Raw genomic sequence first — 19,820 nt, 5'->3', positions numbered from 1 at the left:
CCTGAACATCCATGGAGCAGCCTAACTCTCATTGTTCCTGAACACCCATGGAGCAGCCTAACTCTCATTGTTCCTGAACACCCATGGAGCAGCCTAACTCATTGTTCCTGAACACCCATGGAGCAGCCTAACTCTCATTGTTCCTGAACACCCATGGAGCAGCCTAACTCTCATTGTTCCTGAACACCCATGGAGCAGCCTAACTCATTGTTCCTGAACATCCATGGAGCAGCCTAACTCTCATTGTTCCTGAACACCCATGGAGCAGCCTAACTCATTGTTCCTGAACACCCATGGAGCAGCCTAACTCTCATTGTTCCTGAACACCCATGGAGCAGCCTAACTCTCATTGTTCCTGAATACCCATGGAGCAGCCTAACTCTCATTGTTCCTGAACACCCATGGAGCAGCCTAACTCATTGTTCCTGAACATCCATGGAGCAGCCTAACTCTCATTGTTCCTGAACACCCATGGAGCAGCCTAACTCTCATTGTTCCTGAACACCCATGGAGCAGCCTAACTCATTGTTCCTGAACACCCATGGAGCAGCCTAACTCTCATTGTTCCTGAACACCCATGGAGCAGCCTAACTCATTGTTCCTGAACACCCATGGAGCAGCCTAACTCTCATTGTTCCTGAACACCCATGGAGCAGCCTAACTCATTGTTCCTGAACACCCATGGAGCAGCCTAACTCTCATTGTTCCTGAACACCCATGGAGCAGCCTAACTCTCATTGTTCCTGAACACCCATGGAGCAGCCTAACTCTCATTGTTCCTGAACACCCATGGAGCAGCCTAACTCATTGTTCCTGAACATCCATGGAGCAGCCTAACTCTCATTGTTCCTGAACACCCATGGAGCAGCCTAACTCATTGTTCCTGAACATCCATGGAGCAGCCTAACTCTCATTGTTCCTGAACACCCATGGAGCAGCCTAACTCATTGTTCCTGAACACCCATGGAGCAGCCTAACTCTCATTGTTCCTGAACACCCATGGAGCAGCCTAACTCTCATTGTTCCTGAACACCCATGGAGCAGCCTAACTCTCATTGTTCCTGAACACCCATGGAGCAGCCTAACTCATTGTTCCTGAACATCCATGGAGCAGCCTAACTCTCATTGTTCCTGAACACCCATGGAGCAGCCTAACTCTCATTGTTCCTGAACACCCATGGAGCAGCCTAACTCTCATTGTTCCTGAACACCCATGGAGCAGCCTAACTCTCATTGTTCCTGAACACCCATGGAGCAGCCTAACTCTCATTGTTCCAATGTGATTTTCAAACAATGAAAGTTTAACAATAAATATAATGGCTGTGAAAAAACCAAACCCTGACCTACTGAAACATGATACAATGATAGCATGAGTCAGGGGGGGGGGGCGGCGTCACTTATGAAAACAAAGAGAAGAACACAACAATTTAAGACATATTAAAACAAGCGAAAATGTGTTTTATTGTGTTATAATCATTTGTGATACATAAAAATGGAAAAGTTAGATTAAACAGTAATGGACCTCGATGACACATCATTAATAATCTTTTAAAGGCTTCAGTAAGTTACTTATAGTTCTTTATTTGATATCTACTTAGACAGTGTTGATAATAAGTTGTAATTGTAATCTGATACTCTTCTACAAGGAAGAGGGGAGGGGGGGGCCCTTTAAATATAATGTTTCCCAAATCACATAATGGGTGTATCTATTAACTTAATGGTTATAATTATAACTATAATTTTTAAAGGAGTGGACCGGTAAGCCAGTGAAAGGCTTCGATCAGAGGACCAAAAGCTCCAGCTGTGGGTCATCATATGACTAAGACCCGCGTCAGTAAACACTTGCACTTTTTCCTGACGAACCTTACCTAACCTAACACTGGGTGGGCCGGGATCGAACTCGCGGCAGGTGAGTCTTAAAACCCACCTTTAGCGCTTAGTTCAAGTCTCACCTGTTCTGTGATATTTTAGCAATCATGTTATCACGAATTTGTGAATCATAATATTTTCCCCATATTCCATACTAGTTCCCGGGGAAGAGCTCACTGGCGCTAACAACATTCTCCAGACTTACTCCATTAAGATACAAAAGGATGCAGTGACACTGTACACTGAGTCACAAAATTTATGGAACTTCCACACATTCAGGAACGACAGTAACTACTTGCTACAGAAAATGTAGTCATGAAACTACAACTGAAAGTACATAATGGCCAGGTAAGATAGAGAAAGAAACATTAAACGATACGTATAGTAATCCTAAATATTCCTTATGTGCAAAATCTAAGGCAACAGTCACATCTAGTTCTGGATCCTTGCTGAAGGTACAAAGAAATAATTGCAATTATCAGGTCACATTATCGTCATATTCATGGAAAGCACTAAACCCGTACCGTTAATAAAGATTATTTTTCTATGAATGTATGTCGAAACTCTGCCAGTTTTCTGACATAATAGTAACTAAGATTCTCTTTAAGGTGGACATTGATAGTGTATGTTAACAGTCTGCCCTGAGTCTGGTATGTTAACAGTCTGCCCTGAGTCTGGTAAGTTAACAGTCTGCCCTGAGTCTGGTATGTTAACAGTCTGCCCTGAGTCTGGTATGTTAACAGTCTGCCCTGAGTCTGGTATGTTAACAGTCTGCCCTGAGTCTGGTATGTTAACAGTCTGCCCTGAGTCTGGTATGTTAACAGTCTGCCCTGAGTCTGGTATGTTAACAGTCTGCCCTGAGTCTGGTATGTTAACAGTCTGCCCTGAGTCTGGTATGTTAACAGTCTGCCCTGAGTCTGGTATGTTAACAGTCTGCCCTGAGTCTGGTATGTTAACAGTCTGCCCTGAGTCTGGTATGTTAACAGTCTGCCCTGAGTCTGGTATGTTAACAGTCTGCCCTGAGTCTGGTATGTTAACAGTCTGCCCTGAGTCTGGTATGTTAACAGTCTGCCCTGAGTCTGGTATGTTAACAGTCTGCCCTGAGTCTGGTATGTTAACAGTCTGCCCTGAGTCTGGTATGTTAACAGTCTGCCCTGAGTCTGGTATCACACACTCCATACTCATTTAAAATTGTAAAAAATTACTAGTCGTATAAGAAACAGACTTTAAACACTGGTAACATCCCACAAGATGTATAAACCATTGTGTTGGCCCCGTATCACAAAGATGGCAGCTCAGCACTGACGAAACATACATTAAAATCATTGGTAGTTGAAAAGTAAGAATATTAAACACGTGGAATTACACCATTTACACAACCCAGGATATGATGGGTTTAGAGCTGGACGACCTTGACTCTTGCAACTGCTAGACTTCTCCTATAGGTTTTTTGACGCCGATATACAAAAATGCTATCATAATATACACAGAATTTGCATAAAGCCTTCATGAAGCGTGATCTAAGTACTCTCCAGACCCGCGGGCGCTCTCATCAAGCAAGGACACTAGTCGCTTATCATGTTACCCTCATCACCCTGTTCACTTAACAAGTTTTTTTTTTTTCATGCGAGGGAGCAGCATTTGTGAGTGGTGCGATGAGTGGGTCAACTTTTACAAGAGTGTATTTGGACAGGGCTTCTTAGGGTTCACCGTGGTTTGATGAGCACTGTTTGCTATCCTTTCTGTTCCCGTCAACCTTCTGGAGGGTTTCTCCGGGCACCCAACATATAAAAGGAGGTGGAAGTTGAGGAGCACAATACGGTCTTCGGCTCCAGCCACCGAGGACCACTTACATTGCTCTTTCTCTCTCTCCAACTCTAACCTCGGTGAACAAGGTACGTCACCGCTACTTCGGGAACCATTGTTAGTGTGCTAATTTTTTGTTGGAAAATTATTCGTCTTAGCAACGAGTGAGAAAATACGACTCCAAGAAGACTGATAAGAGCTGCTGGAAATATGGTGAGGGATTTTTTGAGAAGCTGCATTTTGGGCAAGGACCTCCATCATTACGAGGGTGTGAGAGAGGGCAGTCGGCTCACGTGCATGACTTGCTTGATGCTACATAAAGAGAACTAGGTGGCGTGTGTCTTGCGCTAAGCACAGGAAGGAGCCAACCTTCATCACTCCTTGCGCCGAATTACCTAGACGTCCGCAGAGCTTTACGTAATTATGACATTAATAATAACAATATTATTAGTATTCTTGTTATTATTATATAGCCTGCACATATAAGCACTTTTATCATTTAATCTTGAATTTTGACACATTGCGAGTGTACATTCAAACTCTTGTTCAAAACTCTGGCTATTTATTGACATTTACTTTTCTCAATTTCCGTATCAGTTTGGTGGCAAATCTCTGCTTTCTTTCGCTGGGCTCCACGAGAGTGTTGCATACTCAGGGAGTGACCTTACACTTGTGCTGTGTAGTATTCTGCTTAGGGAGATGGTTCAGGCAAGTTGTTGCTTCACCCGTGAGGTGCCTTCCTTCTGCTTTCCTCTCACTACCATTTTTCATTGTGCTCGTTCTGGACTTTACTAACCAGTTTTGGTACATTATGTATACTCAGTGGGTGTTGCCTAGGCCCGCTGTAGTGACACTCAGTGGGTGCTGCCTTGGCCCGGTGTAGTGACACTCAGTGGGTGCTGCCTTGGCCCGCTGTAGTGACACTCAGTGGGTGTTGCCTTGGCCCGCTGTAGTGATACTCAGTGGGTGTTGCCTTGGCCCGCTGTAGTGACACTCAGTGGGTGCTGCCTTGGCCCGGTGTAGTGACACTCAGTGGGTGCTGCCTTGGCCCACTGTAGTGACACTCAATGGGTGTTGCCTTGGCCCGCTGTAGTGATACTCAGTGGGTGTTGCCTTGGCCCGCTGTAGTGACACTCAGTGGGTGTTGTCTTGGCCCGCTGTAGTGACACTCACTGGGTGTTGTCTTGGCCCGCTGTAGTAACACTCAGTGGGTGTTGCCTTGGCCCGCTGTAGTAACACTCAGTGGGTGTTGCCTTGGCCCGCTGTAGCAACACTCAGTGGGTGTTGCCTTGGCCCGCTGTAGCAACACTCAGTGGGTGTTGCCTTGGCCCGCTGTAGCAACACTCAGTGGGTGTTGCCTTGGCCCGCTGTAGTGACACTCAGTGGGTGCTGCCTTGGCCCGCTGTAGTGACACTCAGTGGGTGTTGCCTTGGCCCGCTGTAGTGACACTCAGTGGGTGCTGCCTTGGCCCGCTGTAGTGACACTCAGTGGGTGTTGCCTTGGCCCGCTGTAGTGACACTCAGTGGGTGCTGCCTTGGCCCGCTGTAGTGACACTCAGTGGGTGTTGTCTTGGCCCGCTGTAGTAACACTCAGTGGGTGTTGCCTTGGGCCGCTGTAGTGACACTCATTGGGTGTTGCCTTGGCCCGCTGTATTGACACTCAGTGGGTGTTGCCTTGGCCCGCTGTAGTGATACTCAGTGGGTGTTGCCTTGGCCCGCTGTAGTGACACTCAGTGGGTGTTGTCTTGGCCCGCTGTAGTGACACTCACTGGGTGTTGTCTTGGCCCGCTGTAGTAACACTCAGTGGGTGTTGCCTTGGCCCGCTGTAGTGACACTCAGTGGGTGTTGCCTTGGCCCGCTGTAGTAACACTCAGTGGGTGTTGTCTTGGCCCGCTGTAGTGACACTCAGTGGGTGTTGCCTTGGCCCGCTGTAGTGACACTCAGTGGGTGTTGCCTTGGCCCGCTGTAGTGACACTCAGTGGGTGTTGCCTTGGCCCGCTGTAGTGACACTCAGTGGGTGTTGCCTTGGCCCGCTGTAGTGACACTCAGTGGGTGTTACCTTGGCCCGCTGTAGTGACACTCAGTGGGTGCTGCCTTGGCCCGCTGTAGTGACACTCAGTGGGTGCTGCCTTGGCCAGCTGTAGTGACACTCAGTGGGTGCTGCCTTGGCCCGCTGTAGTGACACTCAGTGGCTGTTGACGTGGCCCGCTGTAGTGACACTCAGTGGGTGCTGCCTTGGCCCGCTGCAATGACATTCAGTGGCTGTTGCCTTGGCCCGCTGTAGTAACACTCAGTGGGTGCTGCCTTGGCCCCCTGTAGTAACACTCAGTGGGTGTTGCCTTAGCCCGCTGTAGTAACACTCAGTGGGTGTTGCCTTGGTCCGCTGTAGTAACACTCAGTGGGTGTTGCCTTGGCCCGCTGTAGTAACACTCAGTGGGTGTTGCCTTAGCCCGCTGTAGTAACACTCAGTGGGTGCTGCCTTGGCCCGCTGTAGTAACACTCAGTGGGTGTTGCCTTGGCCCTCTGTAGTAGCACTCAGTGGGTGTTGCCTTGGCCCGCTGTAGTAACACTTTGTGGGTGTTGCCTTAGCCCGCTGTAGTAACACTCAGTGGGTGTTGCCTTGGCCCGCTGTAGTAACACTCAGTGGGTGTTGCCTTGGCCCGCTGTAGTAACACTCAGTGGGTGTTGCCTTTGCCTGCTGTAGTAACACTCAGTGGGTGTTGCCTTAGCCCGCTGTAGTAACACTCAGTGGGTGCTGCCTTGGCCCGCTGTAGCAACACTCAGTGGGTGTTGCCTTAGCCCGCTGTAGTAACACTCAGTGGGTGTTGCCTTGGCCCGCTGTAGTAACACTCAGTGGGTGTTGCCTTAGCCCGCTGTAGTAACACTCAGTGGGTGCTGCCTTGGCCCGCTGTAGTAACACTCAGTGGGTGTTGCCTTGGCCCGCTGTAGTAACACTCAGTGGGTGTTGCCTTGGCCCGCTGTAGTGACACTCAGTGGGTGTTGCCTTAGCCCGCTGTAGTAACACTCAGTGGGTGTTGCCTTAGCCCGCTGTAGTAACACTCAGTGGGTGTTGCCTTGGCCCGCTGTAGTAACACTCAGTGGGTGCTGCCTTGGCCCGCTGTAGTAACACTCAGTGGCTGTTGCCTTGGCCCGCTGTAGTAACACTCAGTGGGTGCTGCCTTGGCCCGCTGTAATGACACTCAGAGGCTGTTGCCTTGGCCCGCTGTAGTAACACTCAGAGGGTGCTGCCTTGGCCCGCTGTAGTAACACTCAGTGGCTGTTGCCTTGGCCCGCTGTAGTAACACTCAGTGGGTGCTGCCTTGGCCCGCTGTAGTAACACTCAGTGGGTGCTGCTTTGGCCCGCTGTAGTAACACTCAGTGGCTGTTGCCTTGGCCCGCTGTAGTAACACTCAGTGGGTGCTGCCTTGGCCCGCTGTAATGACACTCAGTGGGTGTTGCCTTGGCCCGCTGTAATGACACTCAGTGGCTATTGCCTTGGCCCGCTGTAGAAACACTCAGTGGGTGTTGCCTTGGCCCGCTGTAGCAACACTCAGTGGGTGTTGCCTTGGCCCGCTGTAGCAACACTCAGTGGGTGTTGCCTTGGCCCGCTGTAGTGACACTCAGTGGGTGCTGCCTTGGCCCGCTGTAGTGACACTCAGTGGGTGTTGCCTTGGCCCGCTGTAGTGACACTCAGTGGGTGCTGCCTTGGCCCGCTGTAGTGACACTCAGTGGGTGTTGCCTTGGCCCGCTGTAGTGACACTCAGTGGGTGCTGCCTTGGCCCGCTGTAGTGACACTCAGTGGGTGTTGTCTTGGCCCGCTGTAGTAACACTCAGTGGGTGTTGCCTTGGGCCGCTGTAGTGACACTCATTGGGTGTTGCCTTGGCCCGCTGTATTGACACTCAGTGGGTGTTGCCTTGGCCCGCTGTAGTGATACTCAGTGGGTGTTGCCTTGGCCCGCTGTAGTGACACTCAGTGGGTGTTGTCTTGGCCCGCTGTAGTGACACTCACTGGGTGTTGTCTTGGCCCGCTGTAGTAACACTCAGTGGGTGTTGCCTTGGCCCGCTGTAGTGACACTCAGTGGGTGTTGCCTTGGCCCGCTGTAGTAACACTCAGTGGGTGTTGTCTTGGCCCGCTGTAGTGACACTCAGTGGGTGTTGCCTTGGCCCGCTGTAGTGACACTCAGTGGGTGTTGCCTTGGCCCGCTGTAGTGACACTCAGTGGGTGTTGCCTTGGCCCGCTGTAGTGACACTCAGTGGGTGTTGCCTTGGCCCGCTGTAGTGACACTCAGTGGGTGTTACCTTGGCCCGCTGTAGTGACACTCAGTGGGTGCTGCCTTGGCCCGCTGTAGTGACACTCAGTGGGTGCTGCCTTGGCCAGCTGTAGTGACACTCAGTGGGTGCTGCCTTGGCCCGCTGTAGTGACACTCAGTGGCTGTTGACGTGGCCCGCTGTAGTGACACTCAGTGGGTGCTGCCTTGGCCCGCTGCAATGACATTCAGTGGCTGTTGCCTTGGCCCGCTGTAGTAACACTCAGTGGGTGCTGCCTTGGCCCGCTGTAATGACATTCAGTGGCTGTTGCCTTGGCCCGCTGTAGTAACACTCAGTGGGTGCTGCCTTGGCCCCCTGTAGTAACACTCAGTGGGTGTTGCCTTAGCCCGCTGTAGTAACACTCAGTGGGTGTTGCCTTGGTCCGCTGTAGTAACACTCAGTGGGTGTTGCCTTGGCCCGCTGTAGTAACACTCAGTGGGTGTTGCCTTAGCCCGCTGTAGTAACACTCAGTGGGTGCTGCCTTGGCCCGCTGTAGTAACACTCAGTGGGTGTTGCCTTGGCCCTCTGTAGTAGCACTCAGTGGGTGTTGCCTTGGCCCGCTGTAGTAACACTTTGTGGGTGTTGCCTTAGCCCGCTGTAGTAACACTCAGTGGGTGTTGCCTTGGCCCGCTGTAGTAACACTCAGTGGGTGTTGCCTTGGCCCGCTGTAGTAACACTCAGTGGGTGTTGCCTTTGCCTGCTGTAGTAACACTCAGTGGGTGTTGCCTTAGCCCGCTGTAGTAACACTCAGTGGGTGCTGCCTTGGCCCGCTGTAGCAACACTCAGTGGGTGTTGCCTTAGCCCGCTGTAGTAACACTCAGTGGGTGTTGCCTTGGCCCGCTGTAGTAACACTCAGTGGGTGTTGCCTTAGCCCGCTGTAGTAACACTCAGTGGGTGCTGCCTTGGCCCGCTGTAGTAACACTCAGTGGGTGTTGCCTTGGCCCGCTGTAGTAACACTCAGTGGGTGTTGCCTTGGCCCGCTGTAGTGACACTCAGTGGGTGTTGCCTTAGCCCGCTGTAGTAACACTCAGTGGGTGTTGCCTTAGCCCGCTGTAGTAACACTCAGTGGGTGTTGCCTTGGCCCGCTGTAGTAACACTCAGTGGGTGTTGCCTTGGCCCGCTGTAGTAACACTCAGTGGGTGCTGCCTTGGCCCGCTGTAGTAACACTCAGTGGCTGTTGCCTTGGCCCGCTGTAGTAACACTCAGTGGGTGCTGCCTTGGCCCGCTGTAATGACACTCAGAGGCTGTTGCCTTGGCCCGCTGTAGTAACACTCAGAGGGTGCTGCCTTGGCCCGCTGTAGTAACACTCAGTGGCTGTTGCCTTGGCCCGCTGTAGTAACACTCAGTGGGTGCTGCCTTGGCCCGCTGTAGTAACACTCAGTGGGTGCTGCTTTGGCCCGCTGTAGTAACACTCAGTGGCTGTTGCCTTGGCCCGCTGTAGTAACACTCAGTGGGTGCTGCCTTGGCCCGCTGTAATGACACTCAGTGGGTGTTGCCTTGGCCCGCTGTAATGACACTCAGTGGCTATTGCCTTGGCCCGCTGTAGAAACACTCAGTGGGTGCTGCCTTGGCCCGCTGTAGTAACACTCAATGGCTGTTGCCTTGGCCCGCTGTAGTAACACTCAGTGGCTGTTGCCTTGGCCCGCTGTAGTAACACTCAGTGGGTGCTGCCTTGGCCCGCTGTAGTAACACTCAGTGGCTGTTGACCTGGCCCGCTGTAGTAACACTCAGTGGCTGTTGCCTTGGCCCGCTGTAGAAACACTCAGTGGGTGCTGCCTTGGCCCGCTGTAGTAACACTCAGTGGCTGTTGCCTTGGCCCGCTGTAGTAACACTCAGTGGCTGTTGCCATGGCCCGCTGTAGTAACACTCAGTGGGTGCTGCCTTGGCCCGCTGTAGTAACACTCAGTGGCTGTTGACCTGGCCCGCTGTAGTAACACTCAGTGGCTGTTGTCTTGGCCCACTGTAGTGACACTCAGTGGCTGTTGCCTTGGCCCGCTGTAGTAACACTCAGTGGCTGTTGCCTTGGCCCGCTGTAGTGACACTCAGTGGCTGTTGACTTGGCCCGCTGTAGTAACACTCAGTGGCTGTTGACTTGGCCCGCTGTAGCGACAGTGGCTGTTGCCTTGGCCCGCTGTAGTGACACTCAATGGCTGTTGCCTTGGCCCGCTGTAGTGACACTCACTGGCTGTTGCCTTGGTCCGCTGTAGTAACACTCAGTGGCTGTTGACTTGGCCCGCTGTAGTAACACTCAGTGGCTGTTGCCTTGGCCCTCTGTAGTAACACTCAGTGGCTGTTGACTTGGCCCGCTGTAGTGACACTCAGTGGCTGTTGCCTTGGCCCTCTGTAGTAACACTCACTGGCTGTTGACTTGGCCCGCTGTAGTGACACTCAGTGGCTGTTGCCTTGGCCCGCTGTAGTGACACTCATTGGCTGTTGCCTTGGCCCGTTGTAGTGACACTCAGTGGCTGTTGCCTTGGCCCGCTGTAGTAACACTCAGTGGCTGTTGACTTGGCCCGCTGTAGCGACACTCAGTGGCTGTTGCCTTGGCCCTCTGTAGTAACACTCAGTGGCTGTTGACTTGGCCCGCTGTAGTGACAGTCAGTGGCTGTTGACTTGGCCCGTTGTAGTAACACTCAGTGGCTGTTGACTTGGCCCGCTGTAGTGACACTCAGTGGCTGTTGACTTGGCCCGCTGTAGTGACACTCAGTGGCTGTTGACTTGGCCCGTTGTAGTAACACTCAGTGGCTGTTGACTTGGCCCGCTGTAGTGACAGTCAGTGGCTGTCGCCTTGACCCGCTGTAGTGACAGTCAGTGGCTGTTGCCTTGGCCCGCTGTAGTAACACTCAATGGCTGTTGACTTGGCCCGCTGTAGCAACACTCAGTGGCTGTTGACTTGGCCCGCTGTAGTAACACTCAGTGGCTGTTGACTTGGCCCGCTGTAGTAACACTCAGTGGCTGTTGACTTGGCCCGCTGTAGTAACACTCAGTGGCTGTTGACTTGGCCCGCTGTAGTGACACTCAGTGGCTGTTGACTTGGCCCGCTGTAGTAACACTCAGTGGCTGTTGCCTTGGCCCGCTGTAGCAACACTCAGTGGCTGTTGACTTGGCCCGCTGTAGCAACACTCAGTGGCTGTTGACTTGGCCCGCTATAGCAACACTCAGTGGCTGTTGACTTGGCCCGCTGTAGTAACACTCAGTGGGTGCTGCCTTGGCCCGCTGTAATGACACTCAGTGGGTGTTGCCTTGGCCCGCTGTAATGACACTCAGTGGCTATTGCCTTGGCCCGCTGTAGAAACACTCAGTGGCTGTTGCCTTGGCCCGCTGTAGTAACACTCAGTGGCTGTTGCCTTGGCCCGCTGTAGTAACACTCAGTGGGTGCTGCCTTGGCCCGCTGTAGTAACACTCAGTGGCTGTTGACCTGGCCCGCTGTAGTAACACTCAGTGGCTGTTGCCTTGGCCCGCTGTAGAAACACTCAGTGGGTGCTGCCTTGGCCCGCTGTAGTAACACTCAGTGGCTGTTGCCTTGGCCCGCTGTAGTAACACTCAGTGGCTGTTGCCTTGGCCCGCTGTAGTAACACTCAGTGGGTGCTGCCTTGGCCCGCTGTAGTAACACTCAGTGGCTGTTGTCTTGGCCCGCTGTAGTGACACTCAGTGGCTGTTGCCTTGGCCCGCTGTAGTAACACTCAGTGGCTGTTGCCTTGGCCCGCTGTAGTGACACTCAGTGGCTGTTGACTTGGCTCGCTGTAGTAACACTCAGTGGCTGTTGACTTGGCCCGCTGTAGCGACAGTGGCGGTTGCCTTGGCCCGCTGTAGTGACACTCAGTGGGTGTTGCCTTGGCCCGCTGTAGTGACACTCACTGGCTGTTGCCTTGGTCCGCTGTAGTAACACTCAGTGGCTGTTGACTTGGCCCGCTGTAGTAACACTCAGTGGCTGTTGACTTGGCCCTCTGTAGTAACACTCAGTGGCTGTTGACTTGGCCCGCTGTAGTGACACTCAGTGGCTGTTGCCTTGGCCCTCTGTAGTAACACTCAGTGGCTGTTGACTTGGCCCGCTGTAGTGACACTCTGTGGCTGTTGCCTTGGCCCGCTGTAGTGACACTCATTGGCTGTTGCCTTGGCCCGTTGTAGTGACACTTAGTGGCTGTTGCCTTGGCCCGCTGTAGTAACACTCAGTGGCTGTTGACTTGGCCCGCTGTAGCGACACTCAGTGGCTGTTGCCTTGGCCCTCTGTAGTAACACTCAGTGGCTGTTGACTTGGCCCGCTGTAGTGACAGTCAGTGGCTGTTGACTTGGCCCGTTGTAGTAACACTCAGTGGCTGTAGACTTGGCCCGCTGTAGTGACACTCAGTGGCTGTTGACTTGGCCCGCTGTAGTGACACTCAGTGGCTGTTGACTTGGCCCGTTGTAGTAACACTCAGTGGCTGTTGACTTGGCCCGCTGTAGTGACAGTCAGTGGCTGTCGCCTTGACCCGCTGTAGTGACAGTCAGTGGCTGTTGCCTTGGCCCGCTGTAGTAACACTCAATGGCTGTTGACTTGGCCCGCTGTAGCAACACTCAGTGGCTGTTGACTTGGCCCGCTGTAGTAACACTCAGTGGCTGTTGACTTGGCCCGCTGTAGTAACACTCAGTGGCTGTTGACTTGGCCCGCTGTAGTAACACTCAGTGGCTGTTGACTTGGCCCGCTGTAGTGACACTCAGTGGCTGTTGACTTGGCCCGCTGTAGTAACACTCAGTGGCTGTTGCCTTGGCCCGCTGTAGCAACACTCAGTGGCTGTTGACTTGGCCCGCTGTAGCAACACTCAGTGGCTGTTGACTTGGCCCGCTATAGCAACACTCAGTGGCTGTTGACTTGGCCCGCTGTAGCAACACTCAGTGGCTGTTGACTTGGCCCGCTGTAGCAACACTCAGTGGCTGTTGACTTGGCCCGCTGTAGTAACACTCAGTGGCTGTTGACTTGGCCCGCTGTAGTGACACTCAGTGGCTGTTGACTTGGCCCGCTGTAGTAACACTCAGTGGCTGTTGCCTTGGCCCGCTGTAGCAACACTCAGTGGCTGTTGACTTGGCCCGCTGTAGCAACACTCAGTGGCTGTTTACTTGGCCCGCTGTAGCAACACTCAGTGGCTGTTGACTTGGCCCGCTGTAGCAACACTCAGTGGCTGTTGACTTGGCCCGCTGTAGCAACACTCAGTGGCTGTTGACTTGGCCCGCTGTAGCAACACTCAGTGGCTGTTGACTTGGCCCGCTGTAGCAACACTCAGTGGCTGTTGACTTGGCCCGCTGTAGTAACACTCAGTGGCTGTTGACTTGGCCCGCTGTAGCAACACTCAGTGGCTGTTGACTTGGCCCGCTGTAGCAACACTCAGTGGCTGTTGACTTGGCCCGCTGTAGTAACACTCAGTGGCTGTTGACTTGGCCCGCTGTAGTAACACTCAGTGGCTGTTGACTTGGCCCGCTGTAGTAACACCTCATACAGCGAGGTTTTCACATCTACCTTCACCTGTCCACTGAGACTCTACCAGAGTGCCGGCACTACTGAATGGGTCATCTCAGCACAGTGAGACCCATGCCAGGTGATTTTTGCTAGTGTGTGACACACTTTTAATACCTATCCATCAGGACAGTGTTTAGTTTTTTAGTTAGAAATTTTGTAAAGTAATTAAGCTGCCTTAAGAAGTCGATTAAAAGACATTAGAAGGAAGTCATTCTTTTAAAAATGTTTTTCTATAAGATTTTAAGTTCACATAATGTATAAAAAGAGAGAACTTTAAAGATAATGTTATTCATAACAACAGAAGCAAATGTTTCTGACTAAAGAGTCTTAGTGAAAAGTAATCCAGAGAATGTGGAATTTGTAGCTTGCTTAAAGGTCTTGAGAAAAGTCAGGTAACACTAATTAACTTGACTGTATCCTACCCAAGAGTTAAGAACTTAAGAACATAAGAAAGGAGGAACACTGCAGCAGGCCTGTTGGCCCATACTAGGCAGATCCTTCGCAAATCCAGCCCACTAACAGAATAAACGCTACCCAAGCTATAAGCTTGCTTTAGCCTATTGTGGCACAGTAACACTGCGGTTAACCTGCTCTCATATCCAAGAGTTAGTGTGGTATACTAACACTGTAGTTAACTTACTGGGTAATTCTGGTAATGGAGTGTACACAACACCGCGCAATATCGATTGACCTTTAATTCATCATCTCATTTGATCATGCGTCGTAAGGAATGTATTGTGATTATTGAAGCGATGCAAAATACCCCCAATGAAAAGTAGGGGCGCCATTCCTACACTAAGAGAAAACACCGTAAGTGTCCGGGGCCTAAGACTGTTCAACAGCCTCCCACCAGGCATAAGGGGAATTACCAATAGGCTCCTGGCTGCCTTCAAGAGGGAGCTGGACAGATACTTAAAAGTCGGTGCCGGATCAGCCGGGCTGTGGTTCGTACGGTTCGTACGTGTGCTGCTTCTTCCTGTGTTACTTCGATCTGCTGTACAGTCTTGCTGGAAAGTCAAGCCAAGTTCACAGCATCTTTAGTTTCCCTTCTCCAGAAACAAATGATAAAAAAAATGAGAACATAAACACAACGTATACAGCAGTAGTACAACTAGAATAGCGATGGATACAGTGGAGTACTGCCCACAGTCATGATGATAACGGCAGAACAATAATTGTAACAATGTTTTTATCTATGCACGCCTGGAAAATGTACCTGACTTGATAAAGCTTTTAATAGAACAATAAATTGTCACAATAGAAGTTTTGCTCTGGTCCTGTGTCTTTTCCTCATTATGTAAACAGTGAAGTCAAGCTAGTGGTACACACAGGTCAGTCGTACCCCAGGTCAGCCATACCTCCAGGTCAGCCATACATCCAGGTCAGCGCCTCACGGCTCATCTGGGCGATAAAGTCCTCTCGGGTCAGCCCACAAAGCATAGAGAAATTGCACAGAGGGAGCGGCGCGTGATTGGACTTTATTCCCAAATGAGTTGCCGAGACGCGGGGGTTCCAATCACCGCTGTTCTAACCTGTGGAATTTCTCTTTGCAGGATGTGGCGCTTGACGGCGACGCTGCTGGTGGTGACCCTGGCCTCGGCTACTCCTCAGGGAGGTTATTTACCTCCTCCACCAGCTGTAGTCTGTGAAACGGTCACTTCTGTAGTTTATGACACTCGAGTCCAGACCTCCGTCAGTGTTCAGACCGTAAATCAGGCCAACACACAGTACGTCACCACCACCTTGGTCAGACAACAGGTCGTACCAACAACTGTCTTCCAGACTCGCGTCCAAACTCAGGTCCAGTACCAGACCAGTGTGATCCAGCGTACAACCACCCTTTTTAATGACAGAATTGTGACCCAAACTATCCCAAGCCCACCTCGTCAAGAAGTTGTTTACGTTACGTCAATTCGCGTTGTGCCACAGGTCAGTTACGTCACTAGCACACAGGGGCAAACACAGGTAATACCTGTGGAGGTGGTTCGCACTCAGGTGCAGACCATCAATCAGCCCGTGACCATCTACCAGACACAAACACAGCAGCAGACCCAAGTAGTGTCAGTCCCAGGCCCTGACATAGTACAGACCCGTGTTCAGACCGTCTTTCAAACCTCCATCGTGAGGCGTCAACAGCCAGCCAACACACGTTATGTGACGTTAACGCGTGTACAACAAGTAGTGCAGACCAGCGTCGTTCGTGGACGAGATGATATCAGGACCAGTTTTGTTCAACGTCAACAGGTCATCCCTTATACTTCCGTCAACACCCGTTATGAAACAGCTTACACAACTCGCGAGCAGGTGGTGACCAGGACCAATGTTGTCACTCAGACATTGATCAGCACGCAGGTAGTTCCTCAGGAGGTCGTAAGTACGCAGGTCGTACCCAACATCATCTACACCACCATCTACGAGACCAGATTTCAGCCCTTCACTCAGGTACAGACCGTGGTCCAGACCCAGTACGTCACTCCCGCTCCTGTGTACCAGACACGTGAAGAAACCAGAACCTCAGTGGTGCAAGTGCCTGGCCCGGACCGTGTGGTGACCCAACAGGTGGCTAAGACCCAGCAACAACAACAGGTGGTCTATCAGACCATCAACCAGCCCCAGCAGGTCACCGTCACACAGACCATCACAGCCACCTGTGGCAAGACAGGATACAACTACAACCCTCCAGCATCTCCCTTTAACTTTGGCAAATAATCTCTTCTTTTGCTTCAGGAATTGATATAATTATCCTTCACTCGTTAAAAAAATGTGTTCAGTTTCAGAATATTTTTACTTGTGTCATAAAGAAACATTAATGAAAATGTTGTATTTATGTGACCAAAATTATACACACACATTATATTCTTCGTTTCATTTAACATACAAAATTTCAGCCAATATTTAATGTAATATTATGGTAAGTATTTTATATTCAATTTTGAAATGGATAGCATTATATTTGAATATAACTTGAGAATCTGTATATCATACCGAGACTTAATTCGTAAAGCTGTTAATACTTTTACAGGATGAAGTTACTACTGGTGTCACTCTTGGTGGGGTGCGTGATGGCAGCGTCCCTGCCACGACACCAACGACAAGTCTTTGGCAACAGAATCTCTCTCCAGTCGTCCCAGGGGTACCTTCCACCACGACCAGAGCCCTGTCAACCGTCTACCGTCTACCGTACACAGACACAGTACTCCACCCAGGTCATCCCTACCACCGTCTACAACACTGACGTGCAGTACGTCACTCAGACGTCTGTCCGTACACAGCAGGTCTACACCACTGTCTACTCCGAGATCGTCCGCACACAAGTGGTTTCTTCCGTCCAGTACCAGACAGTGACCGTCACACGCACCCAGGACAACGTCCGCACACAGGTCGTAACTCTGCCTCCTCAGATCAACTACGTCACTAAGACGCAACAAGACGTGAGGACACAAGTTCAGTATCAGACTGTATACTCGACCCGCATCCAGCAAGTACCATCAACAATTATCAGGAACGTGGTGTCGACATTAGTAGTTCCTCAACAGATAGTCAGCACAATCTACCAGACCCAGTATGTGACCAGAACCCAGCAGGTCCCAGGACAGACCCGTACAGTGGACAGTACTCAGTACAGTACCATCTACTCCACCGTGGTGGTACCTGCTCAGGACGTGGTGAGTACAACTCAAGTTATCCGCACCAACATTGTCACTCAGACCATCACTCAGCCAGGTCAGACCCAGGTTATCACCTCCACCCAGGTGGTGCCCGTCACTACCACCATCTTCTCCCAGGTGGTGCTTACCAGCACCCAGACACAGTACGTGGCACGCACCCAGGTTCAACAGGTGGTGTCTACCTTGGTTCGTACACAGCAGGTACCAGAATACATTACCAGAGTCGTAACTGTGCCACAGGAAGTGCTCAGTACACGGGTATCAACACAGGTGGTGCCTACAACCATCTACACTCAAACAACGATTCCTTCCGTAGTGACCCTCCCTGGCCAGACCCAGTACGTAACCGTCACCAGCACCGTCATCAGTACCAACCAGCTGCCGGGGCAGATTCGCACACAATACCAGACCACAACCATCTACAACACCAACTACGTCACCTCCACAGTCTTCAACCAGCAGTACAACACCGTGACAGCCACTAGCACCTACCAGCCCAACTGCAACACCGGCTACAACTATCCTACACCCTCCCGAAGCTTCAATGCTCTAGGCTAGCGAACTCTACCTATGATGATTATATAATGGCTGCACGTAGCCAAATACTCTGAACTTAACGTGTCTGTTCTATCGTGGGAAGAGAATTCCTTCCTTCCACACTTACTTTTGTTTCTTATATTTGACAAAATTCCTATGAAAGTTCTGCATACACTCAGTTCGGCATTTTTTACTAGCATTACCAGTATATATAAACTAATTTTGTACCTGTATATTAAAAAAATCTTAAATACTGAATCAAAGTCTTAACTGATGTAATGTATTGAATATTATCTGTATCTCTTTGTCATCACGTTCAGCGGTGTCTGTCCAAAATATATGAAAATATGTATTTATAGTCCATAGTTTGATCAGCCATACTTCCATATGTACCTTTCAAGTCATGGAAGAGCCACAATGTCTACGCAGCTCTAGGTCTGGCTCACACCTTTCAACTTCCTTTCTACTGCACACTTATTTACACAAGTTGCTTCACCTGTGAGAGGACACAACAAACACTGAATGATGATTCAGTACTCATCACGTGTATACATACTGCTACCTGCTGTTTAATTTACTCATCAAGCGAGGGGTGGGAGGAAATATTTTTCACAGATTCAGACCTACTTGTCAAGACCACAGTGAGACTGAAGTATATTGTAGCCCGACAAGAGGTAAAAAAAAAAAACAAAGCCAGCAAAAGACGTTTACTGGTACGATGTTGCTTCTCAATGAGGATTTATGGAGGTGAAATGTGTTAAATAATCGTCTACGGTTGAGATCTGTATCTTTATAACACCATACGGGTGGGCCACCATCACTGAGTTACACAGACCTGGTCTTCAGGACCACACTGGTGGGCCACCATCACTGAGTTACACAGACCTGGTCTTCAAGACCACACTGGTGGACCACCATCACTGAGCTACACAGACCTGGTCATCAAGACCACACTGGTGGACCACCATCACTGAGCTACACAGACCTGGTCTTCAAGAACACACTGGTGGACCACCATCACTGAGTAACACAGTCCTGGTCTTCAAGAACACACTGGTGGACCACCATCACTGAGCTACACAGTTCTGGTCTTCAAGAACACACTGGTGGACCACCATCACTGAGTTACACAGACCTGGTCTTCAAGAACACACTGGTGGACCACCATCACTGAGTTACACAGACCTGGTCTTCAAAACCACACTGGTGGGCCACCATCACTGACTTACACAGACCTGGTCTTCAAGACCACACTGGTGGACCACCATCACTGAGTAACACAGACCTGGTCTTCAAGAACACACTGGTGGACCACCATCACTGAGTTACACAGACCTGGTCTTCAAAACCACACTGGTGGGCCACCATCACTGAGTAACACAGACCTGGTCTTCAAGAACACACTGGTGGACCACCATCACTGAGTAACACAGACCTGGTCTTCAAGAACACACTGGTGGACCACCATCACTGAGTAACACAGACCTGGTCTTCAAGAACACACTGGTGGACCACCATCACTGAGCTACACAGACCTGGTCTTCAAGAACACACTGGTGGACCACCATCACTGAGTTACACAGACCTGGTCTTCAAGACCACACTGGTGGACCACCATCACTGAGTAACACAGACCTGGTCTTCAAGAACACACTGGTGGACCACCTTCACTGAGTTACACAGACCTGGTCTTCAAGAACACACTGGTGGACCACCATCACTGAGTTACACAGACCTGGTCTTCAAGACCACACTGGTGGGCCACCATCACTGACTTACACAGACCTGGTCTTCAAGACCACACTGGTGGACCACCATCACTGAGTAACACAGACCTGGTCTTCAAGAACACACTGGTGGACCACCATCACTGAGTTACACAGACCTGGTCTTCAAAACCACACTGGTGGGCCACCATCACTGAGTAACACAGACCTGGTCTTCAAGAACACACTGGTGGACCACCATCACTGAGTAACACAGACCTGGTCTTTAAGAACACACTGGTGGACCACCATCACTGAGTAACACAGACCTGGTCTTCAAGAACACACTGGTGGACCACCATCATTGAGCTACACAGACCTGGTCTTCAAGAACACACTGGTGGACCACCATCACTGAGTTACACAGACCTGGTCT

At 50.8% G+C, this 19,820-nt stretch overlaps 1 protein-coding gene across 2 annotated transcripts; it reads left to right on the top strand.

Moving 5' to 3' along the window:
* Positions 1-3,631: 3,631 nt before the first annotated feature.
* Positions 3,632-18,051, top strand: LOC128695013 (uncharacterized). Of its 2 annotated transcripts, none has more exons than XM_053785410.2 (2): positions 3,632-3,764; positions 15,027-16,421. In XM_053785410.2, exon 2 carries the CDS (start codon positions 15,028-15,030, stop codon positions 16,180-16,182), a length of 1,155 nt encoding a protein of 384 aa, XP_053641385.1. In that variant the 5' UTR covers positions 3,632-3,764; position 15,027; the 3' UTR covers positions 16,183-16,421. The 2 variants fall into 2 exon arrangements, with proteins under 2 accessions (XP_053641385.1, XP_053641384.1); XM_053785409.2 differs by lacking the exon at positions 15,027-16,421 and adding an exon at positions 16,496-18,051 and having other exon boundaries at positions 3,636-3,764.
* The last annotated feature ends 1,769 nt before the right edge of the window (positions 18,052-19,820 follow it).

The sequence above is a fragment of the Cherax quadricarinatus genome, chromosome 35, assembly GCF_038502225.1.
Source record: "Cherax quadricarinatus isolate ZL_2023a chromosome 35, ASM3850222v1, whole genome shotgun sequence".
NCBI classification, from domain to species: Eukaryota; Metazoa; Arthropoda; class Malacostraca; order Decapoda; family Parastacidae; genus Cherax; species Cherax quadricarinatus.
Note: the sequence above shows the minus strand (reverse complement) of the source record. Positions and strands in the feature narration are given on the sequence as shown.

Excerpts from the sequence above, each read along its gene's own strand:
- LOC128695013 (XM_053785409.2), top strand. The coding sequence starts at position 16,497 with ATGAAGTTACTACTGGTGTCACTCTTGGTGGGGTGCGTGATGGCAGCG.